Raw genomic sequence first — 25,543 nt, forward strand, 5'->3', positions numbered from 1 at the left:
GCTCCCTCTCTTCATTCAGGTCTCAGCTCACTGTCGTCTCTGGGAAACCCTTCCATATTGTCCTATATGAGACAATATGGAAGATCCACCCCTGTACTCTACCTACAACCCGATTACATTGTCTCCTTGTGTGATGGGCTGAATTATGTCCACTTAAAATTCATATTTCGAAGTCCTAACCCCTAGTACCTCAAATGTGACTGTATTGGAGTAGAGCCTTTAAAGAGGTAATTAAGGTAAAAAGAGGTGATATGGATGGACCCTAATCCAGTGTGGCTGGATAAGGAAGAGAGCGTTAGGACTCTGACACACAAGGAAGGCCATGCGAAGACACAGGGAGAGGATGGACATCTATAAGGCAAGCAGAGAGACCTCAGAAGAAACCAGCCCTGCTGACACCATGATCGTGAACTTCCAGAATGGTCAGGAAGTGCATTTCTACTGTGTAAGTCACCTGGTCTGTAGTATTTTGCTCTGGTAGCCCAAGTAAACCAATCCACCTTGTCCTCTTTTTCACTGTGGTTTTTCTCAGTGCTTGATATTACACATTTGTGTATTTATTTCTCTCTCTGACAAGAACGTGAGCTCCGTGAAGGCGGACTTCATCTTGTTCACCCATGTGTGCCCAGCTCTGAGAATATTGCCTGGCGCCCGCTAGTAGTCACATTGGTAGAGTGAGTGAGCACATCCCCTCTGCCTCCGCTCTCCTGGGCTCACACTTATCCGCCCAGGTCACCCAGCACCTTTCTAGTGGGTCATCTCCTTTGAGATGTGGCCCCTGCTTGCCCCTCCAGCCTCATCCTTCATGCCCCCTCACGCATCCCCAGACTGAACTGTTTCAAGAAAAGTAAGTCTTGCCCTCTGGCCCTTGTGACACTCTTCCCTTCCCTGACCCCCGACACACCCTCTCTCGCCCAACTATCCATCTCATTTTCTTTTTTTTTTTTAAGGAGAGGGAGAGACTTTTTTTTAAAAAAGAAGTTGGCTCACACAGTCGTGGGGACCAGCAAGTCTTTAGGAAGGGGACTCAGGTAAGAGCTGGTATTGCCATCTTGATGGCTGGAAACTCAGGCAGGATTTCTGTGTTGCTGTCTTGAGAATTCCTTCTTCCTTTTCTCGTACTTTTTTTTTTTGGCCACACCTCACCGAATGTAGTAGTTCCAGGACCAGGGATTGAACCCACGGTCCCTGCATTGGAAGTGTGGAGTCTTAACCACTGAACCACCTGTGAAGTCCCTATCCCTCGCATCTGGATACCTCCCGTGTTTCTGTCTGTCTGTCAGTAGAGGGCAACTGTCTTGTGCTTTGCTATGTTCTTAGAGCCAAGTTCAGGACGTGGCACAAGGTGGACTTCAGCCAAGATTCACTGAGTGGGTTCCGATGGCTCCCTATCCTTGTTTCTGCCTTGCAGGAACGGGGCTTCTGTGCACTCTTCCCCACTCACCACCAGGGGGAAGCATGGAGTAAGGGAAACAAGGCTTCTGCTGGGTTCACATTCTGATGCTAACAGTTGTTTCTTTGTGACCCTTGGACAGGTGTCTGAGCCTACTTTTCCTCTCATGTAAAATGGAGATAATTATTAACTATTATCAACTTATTAACTAATTAGGGTTGTTGTGAGAACTGAGTAAACGTAAGAGCCTTCAAATGCTCCTTTTTGCCCCACTGGGCTCAGCACTAACAGTTTCCTCAACTAGCCAGGCGCTTTGCACTGCTCTTTCCAGCCGCCTTCTCTGCAGGCCGTGCTTCCCTCCGCCTGCCCTTACCAAGGAGAGCACGCCTATGTGTGCAGGAGAGCCCTGGCCGCTCTCTGGCAAGTTGTGTGACTGTGGGCAAGACATTTAACTTTTCCGAGCTTATTCCCAACTGCAAAACAGTGATGTTACTATTTCCCTAACCTGACAGTTTGTTCTGAGGATGGATATGAAAAGCACAGCATAGCCTAACCTGCCCTTGGCCTTGACTGGCTTTTCTTAATGCTTTTAAAATGAGTGTTGTTAAGGTTGAAATAATTTCCAGAGGGGATCTCACCCCTCTTCTCCCATATAACCGAGCCTGTTCAGATAGGCTGACTTCTTGGGAACTTCACCTGACAGACCCTCCCGAGGGCCTCATGGCTTATCTTAGAGGAGCTCTGGCTCTGGTAGGCACTGGGATGAAATAACTGGCAAAGACAAGGCCAGGCACTGCTGTGCTGACTCTCCTTTAATAGTTTCATGTAGATAGTTTAAAGCTGAAGCTCCAACACTTTGGCCACCTGACGTGAAGAATCAACACATTAGAAAAGATACTGATGCTTGGAAAGATTGAAGGCAGGAGGAGAAGGGGGCAATAGAGGATGAGATGGTTGGATGGCATCACTGACTCAATGGCCATGAGTTTAAGCAAACTCTGGGAGAGAAGCCTGGCATGCTGCAATCCATGGGGTTGCAAAGAGTCAGACACGACTTAGTGACTGAATGACATAGTTTGAAAGGGCAGCAAGGACATCAAAACTGAAAGATCCACCTGGAGAGAGGGAGGAGGAAAGAGTTTTTATTCCACCTGCACCCTCAGACCTCAGGGTACTGGGTCCTGGTGTGCTGACCTGTTTATTATAAGAAACTTGCATCTTTGCAAGTGATACCTGGCACCCTTTCTCCTCAGCTGGACTCATCCAGGGCACTGCTCATATACCTGTGAAGAAGGCTGGGGAGTTTAAGAACAGCCTCTTTAATATATGCCAGGGAAGTATCATTCTTCAGCTTTGGGGCCAAGAGCTGTGGTTTGCTGTGCACCCTGGCTCTGCACGGGCAGGTATGGGTCCCTTTGGCTGCCTGGGGAATTCTTTGGGGAGAGGGCTGTGTGCTCTGCTCAGACCCTGCCCTCTAGTGGCCAAGGGAACCGGCCATGCAGTCCTGACCATTCCAGTCCTCCCCATCAACCTCTAGGACCCTGGTCCCTGTCCAAGGGTGAGTGCGGAGAGGAGAGAAACACTTTCCCCAATTCCAAGCCTGTCTTCCCTGAGCTCAAGTCTCGCCTCTGCAGGTAGTTGCCATGTGACTTAGGACATCCTACTAACTTCCCGTTAACAAGCCTGCAGATCCTCATTTGTACACTGGAACCCTAATACGGTGCCTTGTTCACAGAACTACCCCAGGGTTCACACAGGTCAGGTGTGTAAAGCATGCTGTAATGTCAGAGTGTTGTACAAATGTGAGGCAATTGACAAAAAGAAAAAAAAAGGTTAAAAACAAACAAAATACACGTGAGGCATTGCTCAAAGTATTGCCAGAAAAGCCCCTCTGTGGCTCCGTCCGAGTGCTCCTCTGGCAGTTGAGGTAGTGGGTGCCATGTCCTGCGTGGCGTGCCATTGGTAGTATGATCCTGGTGACTATTTTTTTTTAATAACATTAAAAAAAATTTTTTTTAAAGCAGACCTTTTTCTTTTAAAAAAACTGATTTTTTTAAATTTATGCATTACTTTTGGCTGCACTGGGTCGTCATTGCTGTGTGCAGGCTTTCTCTAGGTGCAGTGAGTGGGGCTCCTTTCCAGTGGTGCATGCGCTTCTCACTTCAGTGGCTTCTCTTGCAGAGCACGGGCTCTAGGGCCTTCAGGTTGAGCAGCTGCCGCACGTGGGGTCGGTAGTTGTGGCACGCAGGCTTAGTTGTCTCACAGCATGTAGGATCTCAGTTCCTAGACGGGATTGAACCTGTGTCCCCTGCATTGGCAGGCAGACTCTTAACCACTGGACCACCAGGGAAGTCTTTGCTTTATTTTTTTGGCTGCGTGGCATGGCATCTTAGTTTCCTGACCAGGGATTGAACCCATGCCCCCTGCAGTGGAAGTACAGTATCTTAACCACTGGACCACCAGGGAAGTCACCCTTGGTGACTGTTCTAGAGGTGCTTAAGCACTCTTGTGGGGTGGTGAGAGCACCCACCTTGGAGTAAAGGGCCAGGGGCTTGAATTCCAGCTTTACCACTTTCTTGTACTCTGTGACCTTAAGTAACCCAACATGATCAAGTCTTTCTTCATCTGTGTATTGAGGATGAGGATGCTATCTGTGGGTTAGAGGGAGCAAGTGGTAGAGGATGTAAAGCAAAATAACTATGTAAAGGGTCTGGAATGTGGTAACTGCTTAAGTATAAACCTTTGAATCCTCATCTTCATGTATTTGGGGCTTAAAGAAATTAGAATTCAACAGCTCACTGTATGCCCCTAAAATCTGAGTCGCTCCTTGTGGTGCAGGGATGTTTAGAGAGTGCAAGCATGGGCTTTGAAATCAAAGGTAGGGCCTGGGTAAACCAGTGAAGGAAGTGTGCCATGGGGTAGGGCTGTTTATGTTGGTTGGAAAGTGGGGCATTTTTCCCTGAGGCAGGCTTTCTGCAGAGGAAAATCTGGATTGGAGAGAGAGATTAAAAATCTCAAAGGTAAAAGGAAAGATGTAAGGAAATGGCCTGCACTGAATCACTGCAAAGGACAGTATTCATCAGAGAATTAATTTGGAAGGAAATAGAGTGTGAAATAGCAGCAAGGCTTTCAACTCTGGGCACCATGGCCTTAGAAACCCAGTCGGTGTTTCAGAGGCTTGCCAAGGCCGAGCCTGGGAGCTCCCTCCAGAAGAGCAGCCGGGGGATGCCCAGAGACCACAAATGGCTGAGCTCGGAGGAACTGATTGAGTGTGTAATTAAGGGGAGGGTTGTATAACACTTGGGTAAGTAGAACTTGATGGGGTCAAACCAGCAGGGCTTCTGGGAGATGAGAGAGCAGTCCCTGGAGCCGTTAGTAATGGAAGCCAGATGCATAACGTTAGACACAGCTTACCTGAGCTTTGTGGGGAGAAGAATGGAAGAGATCAGGAAGGGGAAGGGTTGAAAGAGTGACTGCTCTGTAGATGTAAGTGTCCACAGATGCTTAATACTTTAGTGCGAGGAGTGAGATAACATTCTGGAACAATGGGGAAAATCCCCAGAAACTGAAGATCAGAGAGGCTATGATGTGGCCAGGACACTGGAGATGTAATGGATGCTGAATCCTGACTATGGGTCCAGAGTGTGTCTTGACGTACACCAGTGAGCTAGGTAGGAGCTGCCAGGATGTAAAGGGGGCATTTTGGATCATGCATGGGGATTAGGACAGGAAATCATTCATGGCTTATTCGTGGACAAAATGGTCACATGTAGACCAGGTGGCACTAGCCGTAAAGAACCTGCCTGCCAATGCAGGAGACGTAAGAGATGCAGGTTCGATCCTTGGGTCGGGAAGGTCCCCTGGAGGAGGGCATGGCAACCCACTCCAGTATTCTTGCCTGGAGAATCCCATGGACAGAGGAGCCTGGTGGGCTACAGTCCATGGTGTCACAAAGAGTCGGACATGACTGAAGTGACTTAGCACACATGTAGGCTGGATACTAAAGCAATTGTGCATATTCATAACTGCTTGATTTCCCAGATCTACATCCCTAGGAGGCCCTAGTACATAAGACCCCTCGTAATAGGCCCTCTGCTCACCTCTCCAGCCTCATCCCCTACCTCTTTTTTTTAAACTTATTAATTTTTTTGGCTGTGCTGTGTCTTCATTGCTGCTTGCCCTTTCCTCTGGTGTGGTGAGTAGGGGCTACTCTCAAGTTGCGGTGCATGGGCTTCTCATTGAGGTGGCTTCTCTTGTTGCGGAGCACTGGCTCTCGGGCATGCAGGCTTCAGTAGCTGCAGCACATGGGCTCTAGGGCACAGGCTCAATAGTTGTGGTACACTCGCTTGGTTGTTCCATGGCATGTGGGATCTTCCCGGACCAGAGATCGAACCCGTGTCTCCTGCATTGTCAGCTGGATTCTTTACCACTGAGCCACCAGGAAAGCCCTCATCCCTCTGGAGGGCTTGCTGTTCTTGATGTGTTGGCTCCTTCTTGTCATTCAGACCTCAGCTTAAATGTCACTCCTTTTCATATGAGGAAATTTCCTTGCGTGTTAATATATATGTTTAATTTAGTGTTTGCTTTTGCAGAAACACAATAGAAACTCAGTGGTTAGACAGACAGGCTCTGGAGCCAGACTGCCTGCACTGATGCTCCATCCTTTAGGATCTGTGTGGTCCTGAGCAAGGGTCTTAACTCTTCTTTGCCTCAGTATACCTAATCAATAAGATGGGAATAATGATAGTACTGTATTTACTTCATAAGGTTTTGTGAAGAATAAACATGCAAAGTGTTTAGAGCAATGCTAGGGATATTGGAAATGCTCAATAAATGTCAGCTAGTAGTAGTAGCATTCGTGTTATCCTCTGTCTCTCACTCTGTAATCAGTAGGACCTCTGTCTGCTTTGTTTGCTTCTCTGTCTCTCCAGCTCAGAGATCATGCCTTTGCACATACTGTGTTGACACATATTAAATGAATAAATTTGCTGAATTAATAAAACAACGAATGCAGCAGTCAGTCATTCTTCAAGGAGGTGTTGCGTGTTGTATGGTAGGGCTCTGTCCTTTCAGACATGTTTTTCAATGGTTTGCAAAAAAACAACACAACAGAATAAATATATAGAATATATGCTAATTACATTTGCTAAAAGCATAAAACTGGAAGAAATAGGTAGTTGAATGACTGAATGAGTGAATAAATAAGTGTGTTAGATGTCCATATTGATATCTTTTTTTTTTTGGATTCTGGGCCAAATATTGCAAGATGAAATTTACTGGGGATAAATGCTAAGTTCTTGATTTCACAATCAATTGCCCACAACAGGATAGATGTTATAGTGAGCAATTTATTCAATGTGAGTCAATGATATGATGCATTCCTCAAAATTCTAAATGTGCTGTGTCTGTGCTGGTCCCTGAGATGAAGGAGGTGATGGGCCTGTCCTGCCCAGCTCAGAGCACTCCCAGAGAGCTGTGCTCAGAGAGCAGAGAGACAAGCAGGTCAACTGGAGAGGGACCATCTCGGGGAGAATGGAAGGGCTCAGGGCACATCAAAGCTTTTATTTATGTGTGTCTTAAGGACCACACTCAGGCCAGTATGTAAGCTACAGGGACATACGGAGCAATATAAGGATAATCCATGAAATAGTCAGAGCTTCCGTGCATGAACTGGGCTATGTGTGAGGGTTCCTGTTGCTGCAGGATTTTGAGCTTACGCGGGCATTTAGCCAGAGCATGGGAGAGGGTCTCACACCAGCCAAGTGGTGGAATAAATGACCTGTAAACTCTACCCACTCTGAGAACCTGCAGTCCTATAATTCCACAGCATCCTTCATTCCCTATGAACAGTCTTGAGTTAGAGGCAAGCCTCCTTTTGTCTTTCATGTGGTCAGGGCCGGGGTTTGGTCCTCTAATTTGATGATTCTAAACTTTTTAAAGAAGAGAGGAGTGCTTGGGAATCCGGTGACCTCAGTATAACCCTGTTAAGAATGTTGCTACCATCACCTTGGGCCGCTTGGGCTTGGAGACTCTAAGGATGAGTAGCTCTTCAAAGTACCTTCTTGCTACTGCTCCCACCATCCCATCTTGAAATTTCCGCTCTGGTGCTTCTTTCTTTAAAGCTTTTCTGTGCTGTCTTTCAGAGCCTAGAAGAGCAACAACAGGGCTTCCTGGGTCTCTCTTCTGAAAGAAGATAAGGAATTTCAAGCTAGAACCTACCCATTGCCCAGCCAGCACACCTCTTGTGAGCTTTTGAATTTACTCACTGGAGCAGCCATTTCAGACCTTCTATTTTGCATTGTGAGTCCTGGGATGAATCTCATAAATGCTCTGATAACTTAGGTTGTACTGGGCATATGTACCTATGTTAACTGATACGAGCCTCATATGAAGACTGTGACATCCCATTATAAAGCTGCTGGCTCAGAGGGATCAAAGTCAATGATCCAGGGAGAGGCAGAGGCTGGACTCATTCCTGCCGTTGACCTTGAGGTCAGCTTGGTTTTCTCCCCTTTTCCCCTACACCTGTCCTCTGGGGTATGGCTTTCCTTTTGCTTTGTCTCCTTCACCACTTGTGGTACCTTCCTCTTTTCACTTTCCAGTATCTTCCTTTCTCCAAAGCTGACCTCCACCTGTGCTTTGGTTTCTTTTCTGCTTCTGTGATCTTCCTGTCAAGGGTGGCAGGAGTTCTCTTGTATCCTCCATCCCTCTCATTCAATTGATTCCTTCCTTTCTGTCTTAAAATAGTAATATTTCCATTATCTTAAACTTTATTTCTCCTTTCCTTCTAGCTATCATCTTATTTCTCTTGTCAAGCTGAGTGTATATAACTCACCATCTCCTTGTCTGTTTCACATTCAAACCCTTTCCCCTGATACTTACCTTGCAGTCTGGCTTTTCTTTTTTTTTTCTTTACCAAAACTGTACGCTAGAAGACCAAAGCATCATTTAATTAATTTTGAGACCCATTCTTAGTACCCTCACATTCTTCAATTCCTTAGGACCGTTTGGCCCTGTGGACCACTTCCTACTGCTTAAAAGCCACTTTCTCACGCCTTCAGGATTTATGCAACTCTATACTTTTGTAGCTACTCCAATGACTTGTTCTTTTTTATCTGGACAACCATTTTCTCATCAGTTATGTAAGAGAGGTGAGTTAGATCTAAAGGTCTAGGAAGATCATTTCTTCTTAATCAATGGATTTTAGTTTCTTTTGCTGGAACTTCTCCCCGCTTCTGATTGTGCCAGTCCTTCGTGACTTATTTCTTGGCCTTCCATGTGACTCTCTTCTCTCATTTCCATTGAGAGATAATCCATACTCATCTCAGTTCCTCATAGAGGAATTCACATCTTTATAACCAGTCCAAATGTCAGCCTTTATTTCCAACTGTCCACATGTAGCTGCCACATCATCACTTTACACTCAGCACTTCCTCAACCCCCAGCAAGCACTTCTCCCCAACTCCCACAATTGTTAATCCATGAAAGCTGAGGCTTGGGTGAGGTGGGGTGTGGAGGGGAAGCTAAGGCTTTTAAACTATATTCTGAGAATATAATGAAAAAATCAAATATAGGCACCAATATCTGGGGGCAAAGATTTAATAGAGGAGAGAGACAGGACAAAATCATCTAACTCCAAATTCTGCTCTCCTTCCTAATAAGTCTTTCCTAGCACTTATTTTTGCCTTTTTATACAGTTCATGAGATTCTCATGTCCAGTATCCTGGAGTGGTTTGCCATTCCCTCCTCCAGTGGATCACATTTTGTCAGAAGCCTGCTGTGCTTCTGCAGCCCATGGGGTTGAGAAGATTTGGACACAACTTGGTAACTGAACAACAACAAGAAATTACTTATTTTTACTTTTAGTTCGTTTAGTGGTGTCTGATTCTTTGTGACTCCATGGACTGTAGGCTCCTCCTCCAGTCTCCTCTGCCCATGGAATTCTCCAGGCAAGAATACTGGACTGAGTTGCCATTCCCTTCTCCAGGGGATCTTCCTGACCCAAGGATTACACCCTAGTCTCCTGCATTGAAGGTAGATTCTTTACCATCTGAGCCATCAGGGAAGGCTTCAAGTCTCTCCTATAAGGAGAACCAATCTTCAAGCCAAAAATTACCAAACAAACATTGTTAGGAGGAATCAAAACCTGAAAGAGGTGAGGATATAACATCCAGTTGCTTTTAATGACTTCAGATATTGATATCCATTGAGTGATATCCCAACGTAGATAAAGAAGTTATAGATGTTACTTCAGAGAATTATCTATGATAAATTAAAATGCTCTCAGATTTTTTTTTTTTTGGTTGCGTTGGGTCTTCACTGCAGTGCACAAGGCTCTTTGTTGCTGTGCACGGGCGTTCTCTAGCTGCAGAAAGCGGGGGCTACTCTCATTGCACTGTGTGGGCTTCTCTTTGTGGCGGCTTCTCTTGTTGCAGGGCATTGGCTCTAGGGCACACGGGCTTCAGTAGTTGTGGCGCGTGGGCTCAGTTGCCCCACGGCATATGGGATCCTAGTTCCCAGATCAGAGATGAAACCCATTTCCCCTGCATTGTCAGACCAACTCCTAACCACTGGTCACCAGGGAAGTCCCAAGATACTCTCAGATTTTTCGTCTCAGAGAGCCAAAATACAAAGGCAAATGTGGTCCTTGTATTAAAATGCATGAAATGTTAGACTCTACAATCCGAAAAACAAGAGCTCCTTGGCCCCAGTAGAGCCTAGAATGGATTCTTAAGTAGAAGTCTGTGAGCACTTAGGGAAGAAAGCAGTAATTACCATTAGGAATCAGTAGTTACCTGAACTATTTCTTTTATTTAGGGTAATAAAGCAATAAGTCAAAGATTCCCAAGAAATTGATAAAATCTTTGGGATTATTTTATGTTTCTCAGTCTTACATGTTGGCAGCTTCCTTTTCTTCTTTCATATTATACCTGTGTTTGTAATCACCTGTTCAGTGTCTGACTTCTTCAGTCAGTAGACTATGAACTTGGTGAGAGCGGGGTGGGGCCATTTCTGACCACTTCACTGCTGTATCCATAGTTCTTAGCTTTGTAGGTACTCATTAAAAAAATAGATAAGACAACTAATTGCTTAATAGGAAGATGGAAAATGTGAGTTGGATGATGGTAGACTTGGGATTATGAAGGTATGCTTAAAATACTAATGAATTACTGAATTGATGTCAGTCTAAAGATTAACTCTGACTGTAAAACTCTTAAAAGAAAACATAGGGAGAAAGCTTCATGACTTGGGATTTGGCAATGATTTCTTGGATATGACACCAAAAACATAGGCAAGAAAAGAAAAAAATAGGTAAGTTGGACATGATCAAAATTTTGTGCTTCAAAGAACACTATCTACAGCAAAAACGTAGCCTGTGGAGTGGGAGATACAATCATGTACTGGATAAGGAATTGATACCTAGAATATATAAAGAACTCCTTCAACTCAACAGACACTAACAATCCAATTCAAAAATGGAAAAAGGACCTGTATAGACATTTCTCTAAAGAAAATATACAAATGGCCATAAACACATGAAACAATGCTCAACATCACTAGTTATCAGGGAAATGCAAACCCAAACCACTTCATACCCATTAGGATGGCTATTATTGTAAAAAAACAAACAGAAAATAACATCTAGTGTTGGCAAAGATGCAGAGAAATTGGAACTCTTGTACATTCTGGGTGGGAACGTAAAATAGTACACAGCCACTGTGGAAAACTATGGCAATTCCTCAAAAAAAGCAAGCTTAGAATTAGCATATGATCCAGCAGTTACACTTCTGTAAGTCAATGAAGTTGACTTACATTAAAGACTAAAGAAAAAAAGCTAAAGGGAAAGGAAGTTAAAGCAGGGATTCAAACAAATATTTGTATACCTATGTTTATAGCAGCTGTATTCACAACAGCCAAAAGGTGGAAGTAAGCAAGTGTCCACTGCCTATCAGATAGAGTGAAGTCAGAAAGGGAAAAACAAGTATCATATATTAATGCATATTTATGGACTCTAGAAAGATGGTACTGATGAACCTATCACAGCTTCTGTATCCATTCATCTGTCAAACCGAATTTTTCTTATTTATCACTCGTTCACCAGCACCTAGCATAGTACTTGCATTCTGATCAGTAAATATTCATTGAAAGAAAGGCAGGAAGGATCATACAAAATCTTTCCTGGGCACCCAGACTCACACTGATCCTTCCTTTGGTTCTTGACTTTGTGGAGTAAGTGAGATAGAATAAATAATTGCCACAAAGGACACAAGTAGGATGTTGTACTACAAAATGATGGTGTGTGTGTGTTGGGGATGGGGGAGTGGTATTTTGTTGGGGTAACCAGAAAAGGCCTTTCTGAGGAGCTGAGACCGTAGGATGTGAAGGAGTCAGCCGTTGGGAAAGGGGAAGGCCAGAGTCAAGAGCATGCCAGTACAGAAAACCAGTGTGTAATTCCTGAGGCAGGAAGAGTGTGGCACATCGGAGGTACTGGAATTAGAGTGGTTTGACTGGAGCATAGTGAGTGCGAGGAGATGGGCATGAGGTGAAACCAGAGAATGCCTGGGGCCTGGTAGGCACTGTTAAAGATCTTGGATTTTATATGAATTATATTGGAAAGCCATTGGAGGGTTTTAAGGAAGGAACTGATGTATATGATTTAGACACTTTTTAAGATGACTCAGGCTACTCTGTGGAGAACAGATTGAAGGAGAGCAAGAGTGGAAGTAGCAGTTAAGAACTGAATGTAATGGACCATGTGAAAGATGGTGACTTCATCTGGAGGGATGGAGAGAAGTAGATAGATTTAAGATATTTCTTGGCAATGGACATAAAAGGATTTGCTTATGGTTTTACGTGAGGCGTAAAGGATGAAAGATGACTCCTGTGTGTCTGACATGATAACTGGATGGATGGACATATATCATTTACTGTGGTGGGGAATAGGGTATGGAGATTAGATTTGGGGGAAATGCAGAAGTTTAGGACTTAAGTTTGAGGTGCCAGCAAGACACAAGGCAGTGTTGAAGGTGCCAGGTGACTGTCTAGAACTCCTATGGATAGGCTGAGAGGGAGATGGAAATTCTAGACTTAAAATTACACAGATGGTATTTAGTGACTTGTGACTGGATGGATTAGAAGAGTGAGCAGAAGGCCCAGGGCCGAGCCCCGTGCATGTTTGTGTACTGATGGCAATAATCTAAAAGAAGGGGAGAGGTTAATAATGCAGGAAGGGGGTCAGAGGCATGATCATAAGACCAATAACTGCATTCTGTATGGCCCTTGTTTTGTTGTTTAGGGGCTTCCCTGGTGGCTCCAGTCTGTCTTTATTAGCTAACTTAGTAATTATTTCAATATGGACTATGAACATGAAATATGATGATGCTGAGAATAGAATGTGGTCCTGTTTTGCCATTATTGCTAGTGTGTATCTCTTCAATTAGATGCCGGTTCCTCGTAGGCAGCTGTTGTACTTTCTTTTTACTCCACTGTGCCCAGCACAGTGCAGGATAGAAGAGAAATGGTCAGTGCTTCTTATAAGGCCCTTGCTGAAACCATGGATCTTGGTACATAATGCTAAGACTGCTTCATACTTCATATGGCTGCGATCCTGTTTTTCCTTATTGTTATTATTACATTTAAACCACAATGGTTATATTTTAAAGCTCTTGCAGACACTAAGCATAAGAGAAATAAAGAGATCCTAGGGATTGTGTAGCTTCCTTGACAAGGGAAAAACCAACTCATCTTTACAATAGTGTACTGACATTTCAAAACTGGCATTTAATTATTTACATACTCTAGTATATTAAAAGTACATATACATTTGTATAAGTAAATCTGTGTGTGTATATATAAAAATTTTTAATAGCTCAACTACTGACAGCTAGAATAGAGAACTTCACCAAAGCTTGGGAGACCTCCTGCTGTTTGGAGAACAAAATAAATCACAGTAATCTGTGATTCCCTGTAACCAAATACATTTTGAGTGAACGCAGTGGTGATGACTCAGTGTCTAGCAAGGTGCTGGGCCTGGGCGGACAGTGTTTGGTGCTGGGAACTGGGCAGCCAGAGGCCAGCGCCCCAGAGCTCACAAAGCACATCCAACAGCACGTGCTTAGATCAGACTGACTCATGGGGGTGGTGGGAGCTCCAGGAGAAGAAATGCATGTAGAGCTGTGGGGTTTCTATGTGGGAAATGGGGACGATAAAAGCTCCTGAAAGACTGGCAAAGAGGAGAAACAGGCTCCCAGGAGTCTTCAACAGAACTTAAGCTGTGGGGAAAAAAAAAAATCTTGAAAAGTTAAATCCACCCTGGACAGTAATTTTGTTTAGTTGCTAAATTGTGTCCAATTTTTTGCAACCCCATAGACTGTAGCCCACCAGGCTCATCTGTTCATGGGATTTTCCAAGCAAGAATACTAGAGTGGGTTGCCGTTTCCTCCTCCAGGGGATATTTCCTACCCAGGGATCGAACTGGGATCGAACCCGCATCTTCTGCTTTTGCAAGTGGATTCTTTATTGCTGAGCCACCAGGGAAGCCCCAACACTAATTAATGAGACACTAAATACCATTAAGATTTCTAAGTCCCTTTCACCTTTGAGCCTAGCTCCGCCACAGGACAAAAGAAGAGGGAGGCTAGCACGAGCTGTGGGCAGGCTGTACAGTATGAAGAACCAGACTTCCAGAATCACGCATCATGTCCTGTCTTGTCTCCCTTCCTCCCGCCACAGGGCAGACCTGAACTTTCTTAGGGCTGGATTGTGTTTTTAAACCTGTTCTTTGGAACCCCAGGGTCCCTCATAATTGCTTCAGGCTCTGAGATGGGGTTTGCAAGGGAAGCCTGAGTTCTTGTATGTTTGATGAAATAACTGGACTTTTTTCATGCTTTAAATATGTGTGAGACACTCATTTCTGAACCGTCTCTTTATCTTCTTTCTGTGATCATCTACTTAGCATCTTCCCCAGGCAGTGTTGGTTGCCAAGCACAACTAAGCACTGGGCCAGAAAGTTCCCAGTCAAGTGTGGTTACCTACAGGCAGAAAACAGATCCCGTCTGTTACAGCAACCCAGATAAGGAGCCGTGTCAGAGGCTTTGTTGTTTATACAACCCTTAGAGTGTATCTTCTTTTTAACTTAGTTTATTATTTAACTCCCTCCAATATAAAATATTGGGCCACAAACTGGTTTCTGTGTGCTATAAACTCTTTGCTTTAAATGTGTCATTAAAATTTTACCACCAAATTAAGCTCCCTTGACTTTTCTTAAATAGGTGTTTGTGACTTTGAAAAATATGAGTTGTCTGGGTTAGAGAAAAGAAAGTGGCAGTAGGCTCAAGTTATTAAGCAGCAGAGGAAATATGACCCAATTTGATGTTTTTTTAAAGCAAGAGAGATGAGTCTGTGAGTTTAAAGATTTTGTAGAATAAACAAGTTTTTGCAAAATCTTCCTGTGGTTCTCTCACTCCATCCCCACCCTGTCCTCCACACCCAGCCAGTAATCTTTCCGCAGAACCTATCTGATCACCAGATTCCCTTGCTTAAAGCTGTGAAGTTCAAACTCCCTGGGCCACCCTGGGTTCTCCCATGACCTGCTCTCTCTGAGCTCATTTCTTCTCTCCACCTCCCTCCCTTAAAGAGCCACCCCATTGCAACAAGTAGGCCTTTGCTGCCCCCATGTCCTGTTTAAAAGCTCACCAGCACCCTCCACTGCGAAGTGCTTCTTCCTTCAAGAGATAAGTTCAAAACCACCTTTCATGGTTTCCTGAAAGGAAAACCTGGACCTTCCTCTCTGGCCAGTAGCACTCAGCTGGCACTTTCCCCATGACAGCGATCAGAGTATGGAATGTCGATTTACAACACGTGTTTCCTGGCCCCTGTCTTAGCGCAGTTCTTTTTTTTTTTTTTTTAGCGCAGTTCTTGACCCACAATAGACACTGTCTAAATGGTTGCTAATAAATGAACCCTTGGGTTAAATACAGCTTTCCTCTCCTCTGAGCACTTTGAAGGTACTCAGAAAAGGAAAAGGACATGACTAAAGGGTAGATGGTTTAAATGGAACACAGCACCATCCACCCTGTCTGGGGTCACTCCTGGCCACTGGGATGGAGAAAGCACGAAGAGAGACCTGGATCCCAGCACTGCTCTGGAGCTGCTGAGAATTCTCTTATTCTTAACAGGGCCAGCTGCTTCATTTGTGGGGCCCAGTATAAAAATGGAAATATGGGGCCCCTGCTCAAAGATTATTAAGAAAGTCAATACGTGACAGCAGAGCATTAAACCATTCTGGGGCCTGTGCAGCTGCCCCAGTAACAGAAGCTGTGTCATGATCACAACATCTAGAAGTACAGGAGAGTAGGGAGGATGGCAGAAATTTTGGATCAATTTTTTAAACAATAGCTTTAAAATATATAAAATTGTTTTAAAAACTTATTTTTCTTGCCCCTTCATAAGGTGTCTCCAGTTTTGTTTGCTTATTTTCATTTACAGGTGCAGATTCTTTTAAAAAGTAAATCACTTTGTTTCACATTATTTTAAGGAAAATACCACATATGCTTCATTAGTTCTTAAGAAATGCTATGATCCACAAACTTACCACTTAGCTTTGAATGAAGCAACACATTATTGCACTTCCTTCATTTAATCCCAAAATTTCAGGAGGGGCAGGGGGTGGGAGAGACTGGCTTGGCTTTCATGGGATTATGTTAACATGAAATATTTTTATCATCCTTTTGTGAATTTTAAAAAAAACTTTGCATCATTTATTCTTCATGCAAAAGCATCCAATCTGCCAAACGTGACTTTATTTCATAGCAAGATTAGCAAATTGGAAATTGTGACATTTAAACCCTAAATTAAGTTTATCATATCAGATGGATGATGAAACATATATGGCTAATATAAATGAATGAAGATTTATGGTCTTTTCAAAAGCCAACTACTTTGAAATGGTTAAGTTGATTTGCACTGCTGCAAGTTCTCCAGCAGGGGAAGGACATGCAGAGTGCCACATGTCCAGCCTCTCCCAGTGGGGGTCTACAAAGCGCCTACCTGTCTTTGTCTCCCTCCTTGGGACAGAGGCAAAGGGACCACACAGCATCAGTGACCACAGCACTGAGATGCAACAGGGAGTGGGGCTGCCCATGAAGCCAGACCAGTGGACCAACACCAGGTCCCAGCCTTCCTTTTAGGGCTCTCCTCTTACGTGCCCCCACGCTTAGCTGTTTCCCTGTCCTTTTTTATTAGTTCAAAACCTAGAGAACCTAGGGATAGGGCTAAATCCCTGAAACAAAATACTTGTACTCTAATTTCTCCACAATGTAAAATTTTCACTGCTTAGGTTCATCTGTAATCTGATTGTGTCAGAATTCTTAAACCAGTGAGCTCGGTATTCTTGTCTCCAAATGAGATGATTTACTACCTACTTCCTACAGCCCCTCAAAAGTTCGCAAGAGAACACATGTGGGGTGGAGGTGGCTGGTAGAGGAGGTGCTCAAATCAAATCTCACTTTTGTGGTCTGGGGCTTTTGTGTTACTGAGAAGACAGGGTTGCTGAGGGTAGAAGAGAAAGTGACTCTCAAAACCATTTCACGGACAGAAACGTTCATAGGTCAAACTCAGACTGCGGGGCTCCGGCAGAGCCTAATCTGTACAAGTCTGTCTGCAGACGACTGCACCTGCTGCTCCTTAGATTCCCTCACCTGCGAAGAAACACGCACACAGACACCCACTTGCTCAGCTGAAGATGCCTGTAACTCAGAAGAAATACATACACCAGAAGCAACCTAACTGCACAGAACACACACACAGCCGGTCCCTTAGACGCTTACCTTGCAGGGCTCATACACTGGCGTGCTGAAGGTGTGTGCGTGGAAGGGAACTGTGTAGACTGAGCAGGGCTGGCAGGAGGTGACCGTGGATAGGCAGAACGGACCACAGAAACCCACATTTGCACACACAGTAATAATATTTTACTTTAACAAGCTCCAGGGACATTTCATAGCTTTTCAAATGACTCTAACTTTGGCCTTATTAAATACTTCACACCATTACACTGGCCCTCACAAAAATTCCTAGTAAAGACCATGAGCTGCCTCCAGAGATGAGGCCATGGGGACCAGGACTGCTCTTCTGCCTACAGCTAAGATTTCATGCCCGAGACAGGAACAGCACTGGATCAATCTACCAGAGTAGTTACTCCTCAACAGCAAGCAATGTGCTTCATCTGCAAAATCACTTTTCTATACTTTCCCTAACTTTCACCCTGTTGATCAATTCTGATACAACGGCGCTACGTTTCTGGGTCAATGGCAACCACTATGCCTAATACTCAGCAAACAAACAGGAATCCAAATGCACACAAAAAAAAGGCAATCCAATTTTGTAAGAAACAATATATTTTATTTTTCTGACACCACAGCTCTGGTGAGTGGTTTTGTACCAAATTTAATGGAGGTTACACAGAACGTTTTACGCATGGGAGGGGGAGGAAAGGGAAGGAACCACAAAATTAAAAACAGAAAAACAAAATCCTGAATAGCTTTTAGCATCTGTTCCACTCCCACATTAATAAAATTCACTTGGGAATTCCTAATAAAAGGAGAACAGAAAATAAGGTGGGCAGGGAAGGGTAGGATGGGGAAGAAGACGAAGGGCAAAGACAGTCGAGCATCCCAAAGACAGACCTTTCCCTCCTGGAGCCGGGACGATGCTCGGCATGGAAGGTGAGGCTTGCTTAGATTTATTTCCCCAAAGTATCACCGTGTATTGCAGCTGCCAAAGGGAAAGAGAGGAGGGAAGCAGGGGCTCACCAGTGAGGGACACAACAGGGGGAAACTCACTCAACCAAGAGACGGGGAAGGAGAGGGGAGGGAAAACAAGAGAAAAATGTGCAGGTGGGTCTGTAGACTGGGAGAGGCAGACAGTGCTGAGAGCACTTAAACTGAAAAACCAATGTCCTAAGCGTCATTATTTTTAAAAAGAAAAATCTCCCCCTCCCCCCACCCCTCGCTGAACTTAGTTCCTTTTTTTGTGCTTTTCATTAATACTCTGCTCTGAGGTTGTAGTTTGGTTTTTCTATACACTGGAGTTGAAAGAAAATAGTCCAAAGGTCTGAAGATGGATTCTCCACCTAAAGTAAACAGCCCAGCATTCCTGTTCTCCTCTTGTCCCAAAGACTAAAGTCTCTGCTAAAATCCCTTTTACAATATAGTACAGTACACAAAAAAATAAAGCCCCAAGCAAAAACAAAACCAGAAAAGAATCCTGGGAGAAGCCAAGTCCAAAGGACGTAAACATACAGAGAACGGTGCGACACGTGACCCATGGCGATTCTCAAAGCACGGCTACAGATTCCCCAAAGGAGGTGCCATCACGGGATACCCAAGTCCACAAAAATAATTTTTAAAAAATAAATCTTAAAAAAAACACACCTGTTGATTAAATGAATAATTTGTTTTCAGATAAATCCATACATTCTCGAGTTCCCCCCGCCCCCAAAGCAGCCCTTGGGTCTCTGTTCTCCTATTGCATGACCAACAGTGCTCCTGGAACGCCCTCATAGCAGCTCTCAGGACCTGGAATCTCATCTCAACAAGGATGGGCACATCCAGTCTTAGCAGCTTAAAACATCATGTTTCCTGGGTTGCCAGGTCCTTGGCTGAATCCACCCATGCCCACGTCAGCAGCCATGCCCCGGGGCCTCATCTGTGGGGGGATCATGATGTTCTGTTGGGGTCCCATCATGCCTTGCATGGACATCATCATGCCTGGAGAGCCCACAGGCCCAGGGTGAGTGTAGAGCCCAGCAGGCCCCCGATCCTTGCCAGGAATCATGCCCACGGCAGCAGCGGGATTGCTCATCAGGGTGGGCTGGCCGGGCATTGTAGATTGTGCTGGTGACATCATCCGATGGTGAGGTCCCATCATGCCTTGCTGGAGAAAGGCTGGTGGTCTCATAGGGTTGTGGCCTGGCATGGATGGAGCTGTACCAAGAGGGATGTCTGGAGTTCCCACGGGCCCTGGACCTCCCATGCCAGGTAATGCTAGTCCCATTCTGGGGGCTTGTTCGCCCATCATCCCCTGCATGTGCGAAAACCCAGGTCCGGGACCCTGGGGCTGTTTACGGCCTGGGACTTCCCCTCGAGGGAAATATTGCAGTGTCTGGCTAGGCTTCTCAGATGGGATAATGCGAGACAGGTCAAACTCAGGTATTCCGGTGGCTCCAGGTCGGATGACCTCCTGTAGATCTGGGTCTGTAAACACTGAAGGCATGCTGTTTCCCAGGACAGCGAAGGAGTCAGGACCCCCCGGGCCTCCAGGCTTGCAAAGTGCTGCATCTGCTGAACTTTGGGGCAGGTTGCTGGGGCGGCCAAGAGGCCCTTCTCCTGGGAAACCCATCCCTCCTGGGAAGTTGCCCTGCCCCCCACTGGGGCCATTGTGAGGAAACGGAACCTGCTGTGGAGGAGACTGAACTGGAGGGAAACCCTGGGGAAAACCCATGCGTCCTTGAGGTACCATTGGAGGCTCCTGGGACCCATGCCCCATGATAGGATTGTGTGACATCAAACCAGGCCCCATAGGGACTCCATGAGGAGGTATGTTGGGTCCCATGGCGTTCGGAGAGGGCATCTGATTGGAGTGAGAAAGTGGCTGGGTCATTCCCATTGGGCTGAGGGTTGGCATTGGAACCACGGGGTTTGGACCTGAAATTCGAGGATTCTGTGTATTAATGCCCATTCCTAGAAAAATAAAGATATCAAAGGAATCAATTTCACCAAAAGTAACTCAGAAAAACTATTATAAATCAAATTAACAAAAAAAGTTACTATGCATCAAATGTGCATGGGACTGAGCTGAGAAAATGCACAATGCACAATCTACCCTCAGGAAGATTACAATACATTTGGGGGCACACAAACCAACAGCTCCACAAGACAATGTATTTATTGCTGAGCTTTAAACTGGATGACATATATGTATATAGAAGACACCTAGAAAGAAAGTCTCCTGAGTGAAAAGTTACAAGTTAATACACAAATGAGTACAGTCTTCTTCATCGGAGGTATTGAATTGGGAAGAAAACAATTTGCCTAGATGACCTGCAGTACGGTCCTTTTTGGAGAAAGAGGATTCATCAGTCCTACAAGTCCAAGAATCAGAAGTAACAGCGACGAGGAAACCAAACAGGCCTTTTTCAATTGATAAAGTGGCATCACCCTTTCACACTGCCTTACAGGGAGAGCATTTAAAACTCTAGATTATATAAAATGGTGAAGAAAAGCTAACTTTTAATGGAAAACACACAGGTTCTACCATGGCCTCTGGGACATTTAAATATTTGGTCTCTCCATGAAGTTAACCACCGAGTATGGTAAGAATGATGCTTGTGCCATCCACGGAGCATGCCCTCACCTGACTGATGATAAAAAGCATTCTTAACAATCAGAATGGAACTGGAACCAGAAACCCATGGCTGAAGTTATTATGGTCTCTTTGTTGACCACCTTTGCCCTCCCACATCATTTCCCGTTAGTGAGATTTGGGGAGATGGGAGGTGTAGGAGTGAAGGAGAACAGAATGAGGAAAGAAGGGAGGAATTTTTATTTTCTCTTTAGGCCTAAAGAAAGTGCTTCTCTAGGAAACAGAGGTTTTCTCCATTGTCTGAAATCCTGTGGCTGCTTGTGGTTTGAGGCTGCCCTTTCAGGAAAATAGTTGAGGACTCAAGACATTCCTATCAGCATATTAAAAAGATACTGCTTTCAGTCTCGCTCCAGGAGGAGCCACCTAAAAATAAGCACATCAAGGTACACAGAAGCATCAGAACTTCTGTAAGAAAATGACAAGAACTCTAAAGAAATTTGCTTTCTTATCCACAAACACAGAATAAGCTAATCCAAAAAAGTGTTATTCTCTTCCTCTAGGCAAGACATTTAGTTTTACTGAAACTAACTCAGATGATATACTTTTTCAATCTGCTGAACATCCAGCTTATTGAGGTCTACAGATATCAAGAAAACACCTCAAGACGTTTTTCTTTTGTCAACAGCAATAGGGCCATATCCTATCTTCCTGATTTCTTACCTGGCATATTATTCATTGATGGCAAGTTGGGAGAACGAGCTGGAGGGGAGTCATCATCTGAGCTGGCCACGGTCTTGATGGCGTCGTGGTATAACGGGGTAGAACTGGGCATTGCAAACTTGGACATTCGAGACATCATAATAGACAGTGGGTTCTGGGAAAGGGTCGGCTCTGGAGGCATGGTGTAAGGTGTACTAGAGGGAAGACTTCCCGGGATACTCACAGAGGCAGACTGGCTGGCTGTAGGAGGTGGGGGGCCACCTAAGAGAAGGCAAAATAAAACAGGGCAGGGAATTAGATTCTCCTGAAGGTTCTTGGGCCTGTGATTCTGAACTAACAGGGAATGAGACAGATGAATGGGACAGTGTTATTAGACCCAGGACATGAATCATCAGTCTTCTAGTCAAGCTCCGTGTGTGTGCAGAGGGAGATGGCAGCATACGATGGAGGTGACAGCTCAGCAGATGGCAGGACAACGCACCAAGGATGTGTGAGAATATTAGCTCAAACTTGGGAAAACCACGCCTCACAAACTCCTTCACTGAAAACAATGGGAAATAAGTGGATCTCTTACCCTTGCCAACCACAATTCAGAATTTGCCTCTGGCGTTAAGTGTGCTTGGAAGCCAGATGAGCCATCCCACCTCAGGTACTGACCAGAGTATCCTACACATGCTCCTGACTGATTTCCTCCACCAAGATGTCTGCACTCAAAAGGTCTGAGGGGGCCACTCTGCTGGACTGCTTTGTAGAGAACTGCTACCCAGTGGAGAGGCACACTTTAACCTGGTAGGATAAATCTCCTACCTCATTCTGATTCTAGTCTTTCTCAAGTGGAGACAGCACAGACCTAGTATTTACACCTCAGTGCTCATCTACTGACCGCCTCCGGTCCTGTTCACAAAACCACCATCATCAGTGAGAACTTCCCCCAGGAAGTAAATACTAATAAATTGCAGCTGATCTGTGAGAATAGCAGTCTAACATGGAGAAGGTTTCAGAAACTGTTTCAATGGTTGACACATATTTACGAGAACCACTCAAGTCTCTCAGCAGTCTCCCCTCTTTGCTTGGGATGACACTCACTCTCTTAACACAAAGACAGACCTCTGAAGTAAGTGGGGCTGGTGTTTAAAGGAAACACATTTATCCTTTAATCTTAACACATTTGTTAAGACATTTGAGTTCCCTGTGAAAATGTAAATCGTTCAGTGAAATGATATGCATTTCCCATTCTCCTCCCAGTCCTATCCCATAAACATATTTTGCACTAAAGCCCATGAATCTTCACCAGGATTGGACACTTGAGCATAACCCCATGGGAGTACCAACTCTGCACCTTGCCACAAATACATCCATCTTGGCAAAAGCCCCCTCCTCTGGCTGCATAATCAGGACACCAGTTTTCTTAAAGTATGTAAACCAGGCTTTCACAATCTCTGGCTATAGGTGCAACTGTGAGGATGAGAACATACTGACCTGACTCTACACTTGCCAGCATGGCTGGGGAGGCCATGGTGAGGGGCGCTTTGTGGTTTGGAGGGATCCCAGGACTCTGAAGAGGAGGTTTTGGAGACGAGGTCCATCCAGGTGATGGGGCAGGAAGTGATGGAGACTTGAGGTGAACAGGCGAAGCAGCAGCAGACCCCAAGACGGGCGGGGACTTAATGGAAGCAGCGGCAGCTGGGCCCGCCAGCATGCCTGCCAGCTGCGATGGAGTCTGGGGGGACTTGAGGTTCCCCGAGGGTGAGCCCAGCATTGGTGACTGGACTTGGCGCATCGTGGGAGATTTCAGAGGGTTGATGCCTGGGGAATGCACCTGGCTGCCTGCCACAGATATATCCACGGGCTTCCGCCCCAGGCCGCGCTGAACAGGAGGAGCTGTGTTGAGGCTAGTGGGGTTACTGGAAGGGTTGAGAGGTAGTGGTGGCATATGACTGAGCCGGCTGTTAGTCCTTTGGTCGGGCCCCATGGGTTCTCTGAGATTCCGCAAGCCACTGTTGCTGCCTGGACCCTGAGACATGGGGAGGAACGGCCTGGGGCCCATGCCATACTCTTGCTGCGGGTGCTCGCCGAACGGCAAGGGCACCATCTTCTGCTGAGCAGGCAGCATGTCCGCGCCACCTGCACGGAGCTTCAGCATCTCCTCGGGCCCCGCCCCAGCCTCTCTCATCTTCTGAGGTATCATCTGAGAGTTGGATCCCATGCTGACATTTAAACTGACATCTCCCTTCATCCCACTGGGAACCATCCCAAACTCGAGTTCCCGGCCAGGGCCCAGCTGCGGGGGCATTCCTTTTGGAAAGTCACCCCTGGAAGGGCTCAGTGGGCCCTCCACTGGTATTCGCGGGAAGATGGGATTATTCCCTGGCTCCACATGGCGCTGGGAGCCTGGGATCATCCTGTTCATCTCCATTCCAGGCCTGATGCCTTCCACGCTCATCCCCGGGGGCAATCCCAGCTGCTTCTCTGCCAGCTGCTGTTGAAACATCTCTTCAGACAATCCTTGGGGGTTTGGGAAGCGCTCCCCTCGGCCAGGACCACTGAAGACGCCCTGGCCAGGCGGGAAGTTTCGACCGTCTGGGATTTTTGGCACATCGTCTGGCCAGCTGACTGCAGAAAGACCTGGTCGCGATGCCGGGTTGGGGACATTGGGCCCCTCCATCTCAGAATTCATCATTCCTGCAAATCCAGGGAGGCGCATTTGGCTCCCTGGCATGTTGGGGTGGGGAGCCATGGCTCTCGGGGGCAGAGAATGGGGCATGTTGATCCCATCGGCAAAGGGCTCTGAGCCCCCAGGCCCCCAGGCCTCACCAGGGGTCATCTGGTACGGAGGGGGGGGCCCTCGGACCACTCCCCGAGGCCCGTGCTGATGGACCATCATGTCCTGGAGGGAGCACTGCTGCACGACCACTTGCTCCTGCTTCCTCCTCTTCTCTTCGTAGAACTCCTGCTGCAATTTCAGCCACGCTATCTGCTCAGGGGTCATGTGATCCAGGTGGTCGGGTCCGATGGGCCCAGACTGGGAGTTCATGGAGGGTGGAACCATTTCATCTGGAGAAAAGGGCACATCTCTGTGTCCTTGAGGGCCAAATGGAGCCCCCACGTCTGTCCGGGGCCCAGGTCCCTTACCTAGGCTTTGGGATTGAACCATCATGGCCTGTATAGGCCCTTCTGGTTTTTTCTGAGGTCCATCTAATACCCCAGTGTTCTGCTGGGGTCCCCCACTCTGTCCTCCTGGGAATTCCTTCTCATCGGGGAAAAGCATTCGCTGGATATCTCTGAGCGTTTGTAAGGAGCGCTCCCGGTGCTCCAGCTGCTCCTGAGATAGTCCATCAGGGTTCTCCCCCAGTGTGGGGGGCTCTCCACTGGACACCGGCGGAGGCGGGGGGGCTTTGGGATCTGCTGAAGAGCTATTGCTCCCCTGGGAGACAGGGGTCACGGCTCGGTTGTTGGGCGTTGAGTTTGGCCCGGTGCTGTCTGGGGGCAGTGGAGTGGAGCCGGCAGGGCTGCCGACAGAAGGGATCAGTTTGTTTTCTACCCCAGGACTGTCCCGGTCCAGGGGACGCGGTGGGGCGGCAGGCTTGGGTGCTGGTGCCGGAATGGGGGGAGTTGGCTGCAGCCTGGTGTTCTGGGAAGAATTCTGGTCCTGGTTGGCTGGAGCTGGGGGCTGTTGTGGGAGAGGTTTCGGATCATTTCGAAGGGCAGATATCTGTGTGTTCTGAAGATAAACGAGATTTTAAAAATCATTGGTAAATTGAACAGAAGGGCAATGAAAAGAGCATGATATGTTATAAAGGACTGGTCCCAGCCACATAAATCTACACTGACACTTGGTATAGAAACTGCTCATGTACAAACCCCATGGACATGAAGACATTTTGATTTCTTCCCTCACATTTTACTGTCAAACGGTATCCTCTTTCCCAAGCTGAAGATTAGGTTTCAATAACTTTATAAGCATGCCAAGGGAAAGCCACTCTGCTGGAGTGAATACATCTGAGTATCTATTTCGAGGAACAGGTTTGATATCACATGTCTACTACGTGTTTTTGATTCAGGGAGAGATTA

At 46.0% G+C, this 25,543-nt stretch overlaps 1 protein-coding gene across 3 annotated transcripts in view; it reads right to left on the reverse strand.

Annotated features, from left to right (window-relative positions):
- Positions 1-17,769: 17,769 nt before the first annotated feature.
- The window catches only part of BCL9 (BCL9 transcription coactivator), a 96,022-nt gene continuing 88,248 nt past the window's right edge, over positions 17,770-25,543 (reverse strand). For all 3 annotated transcript variants that reach the window (XM_024989978.2, XM_024989988.2, XM_024989987.2), the window contains 3 exons: positions 22,952-25,193; positions 21,473-21,733; positions 17,770-20,130 (listed from right to left, as the gene is read on the reverse strand). In XM_024989978.2, the coding sequence (XP_024845746.1) occupies positions 19,013-20,130; positions 21,473-21,733; positions 22,952-25,193 (3,621 nt within the window). In that variant the 3' untranslated portion in view covers positions 17,770-19,012. The remainder of the gene's footprint in view (positions 20,131-21,472; positions 21,734-22,951; positions 25,194-25,543) is intronic.

Source organism: Bos taurus, chromosome 3 (assembly GCF_002263795.3).
Source record: "Bos taurus isolate L1 Dominette 01449 registration number 42190680 breed Hereford chromosome 3, ARS-UCD2.0, whole genome shotgun sequence".
Lineage (NCBI taxonomy): Eukaryota > Metazoa > Chordata > Mammalia > Artiodactyla > Bovidae > Bos > Bos taurus.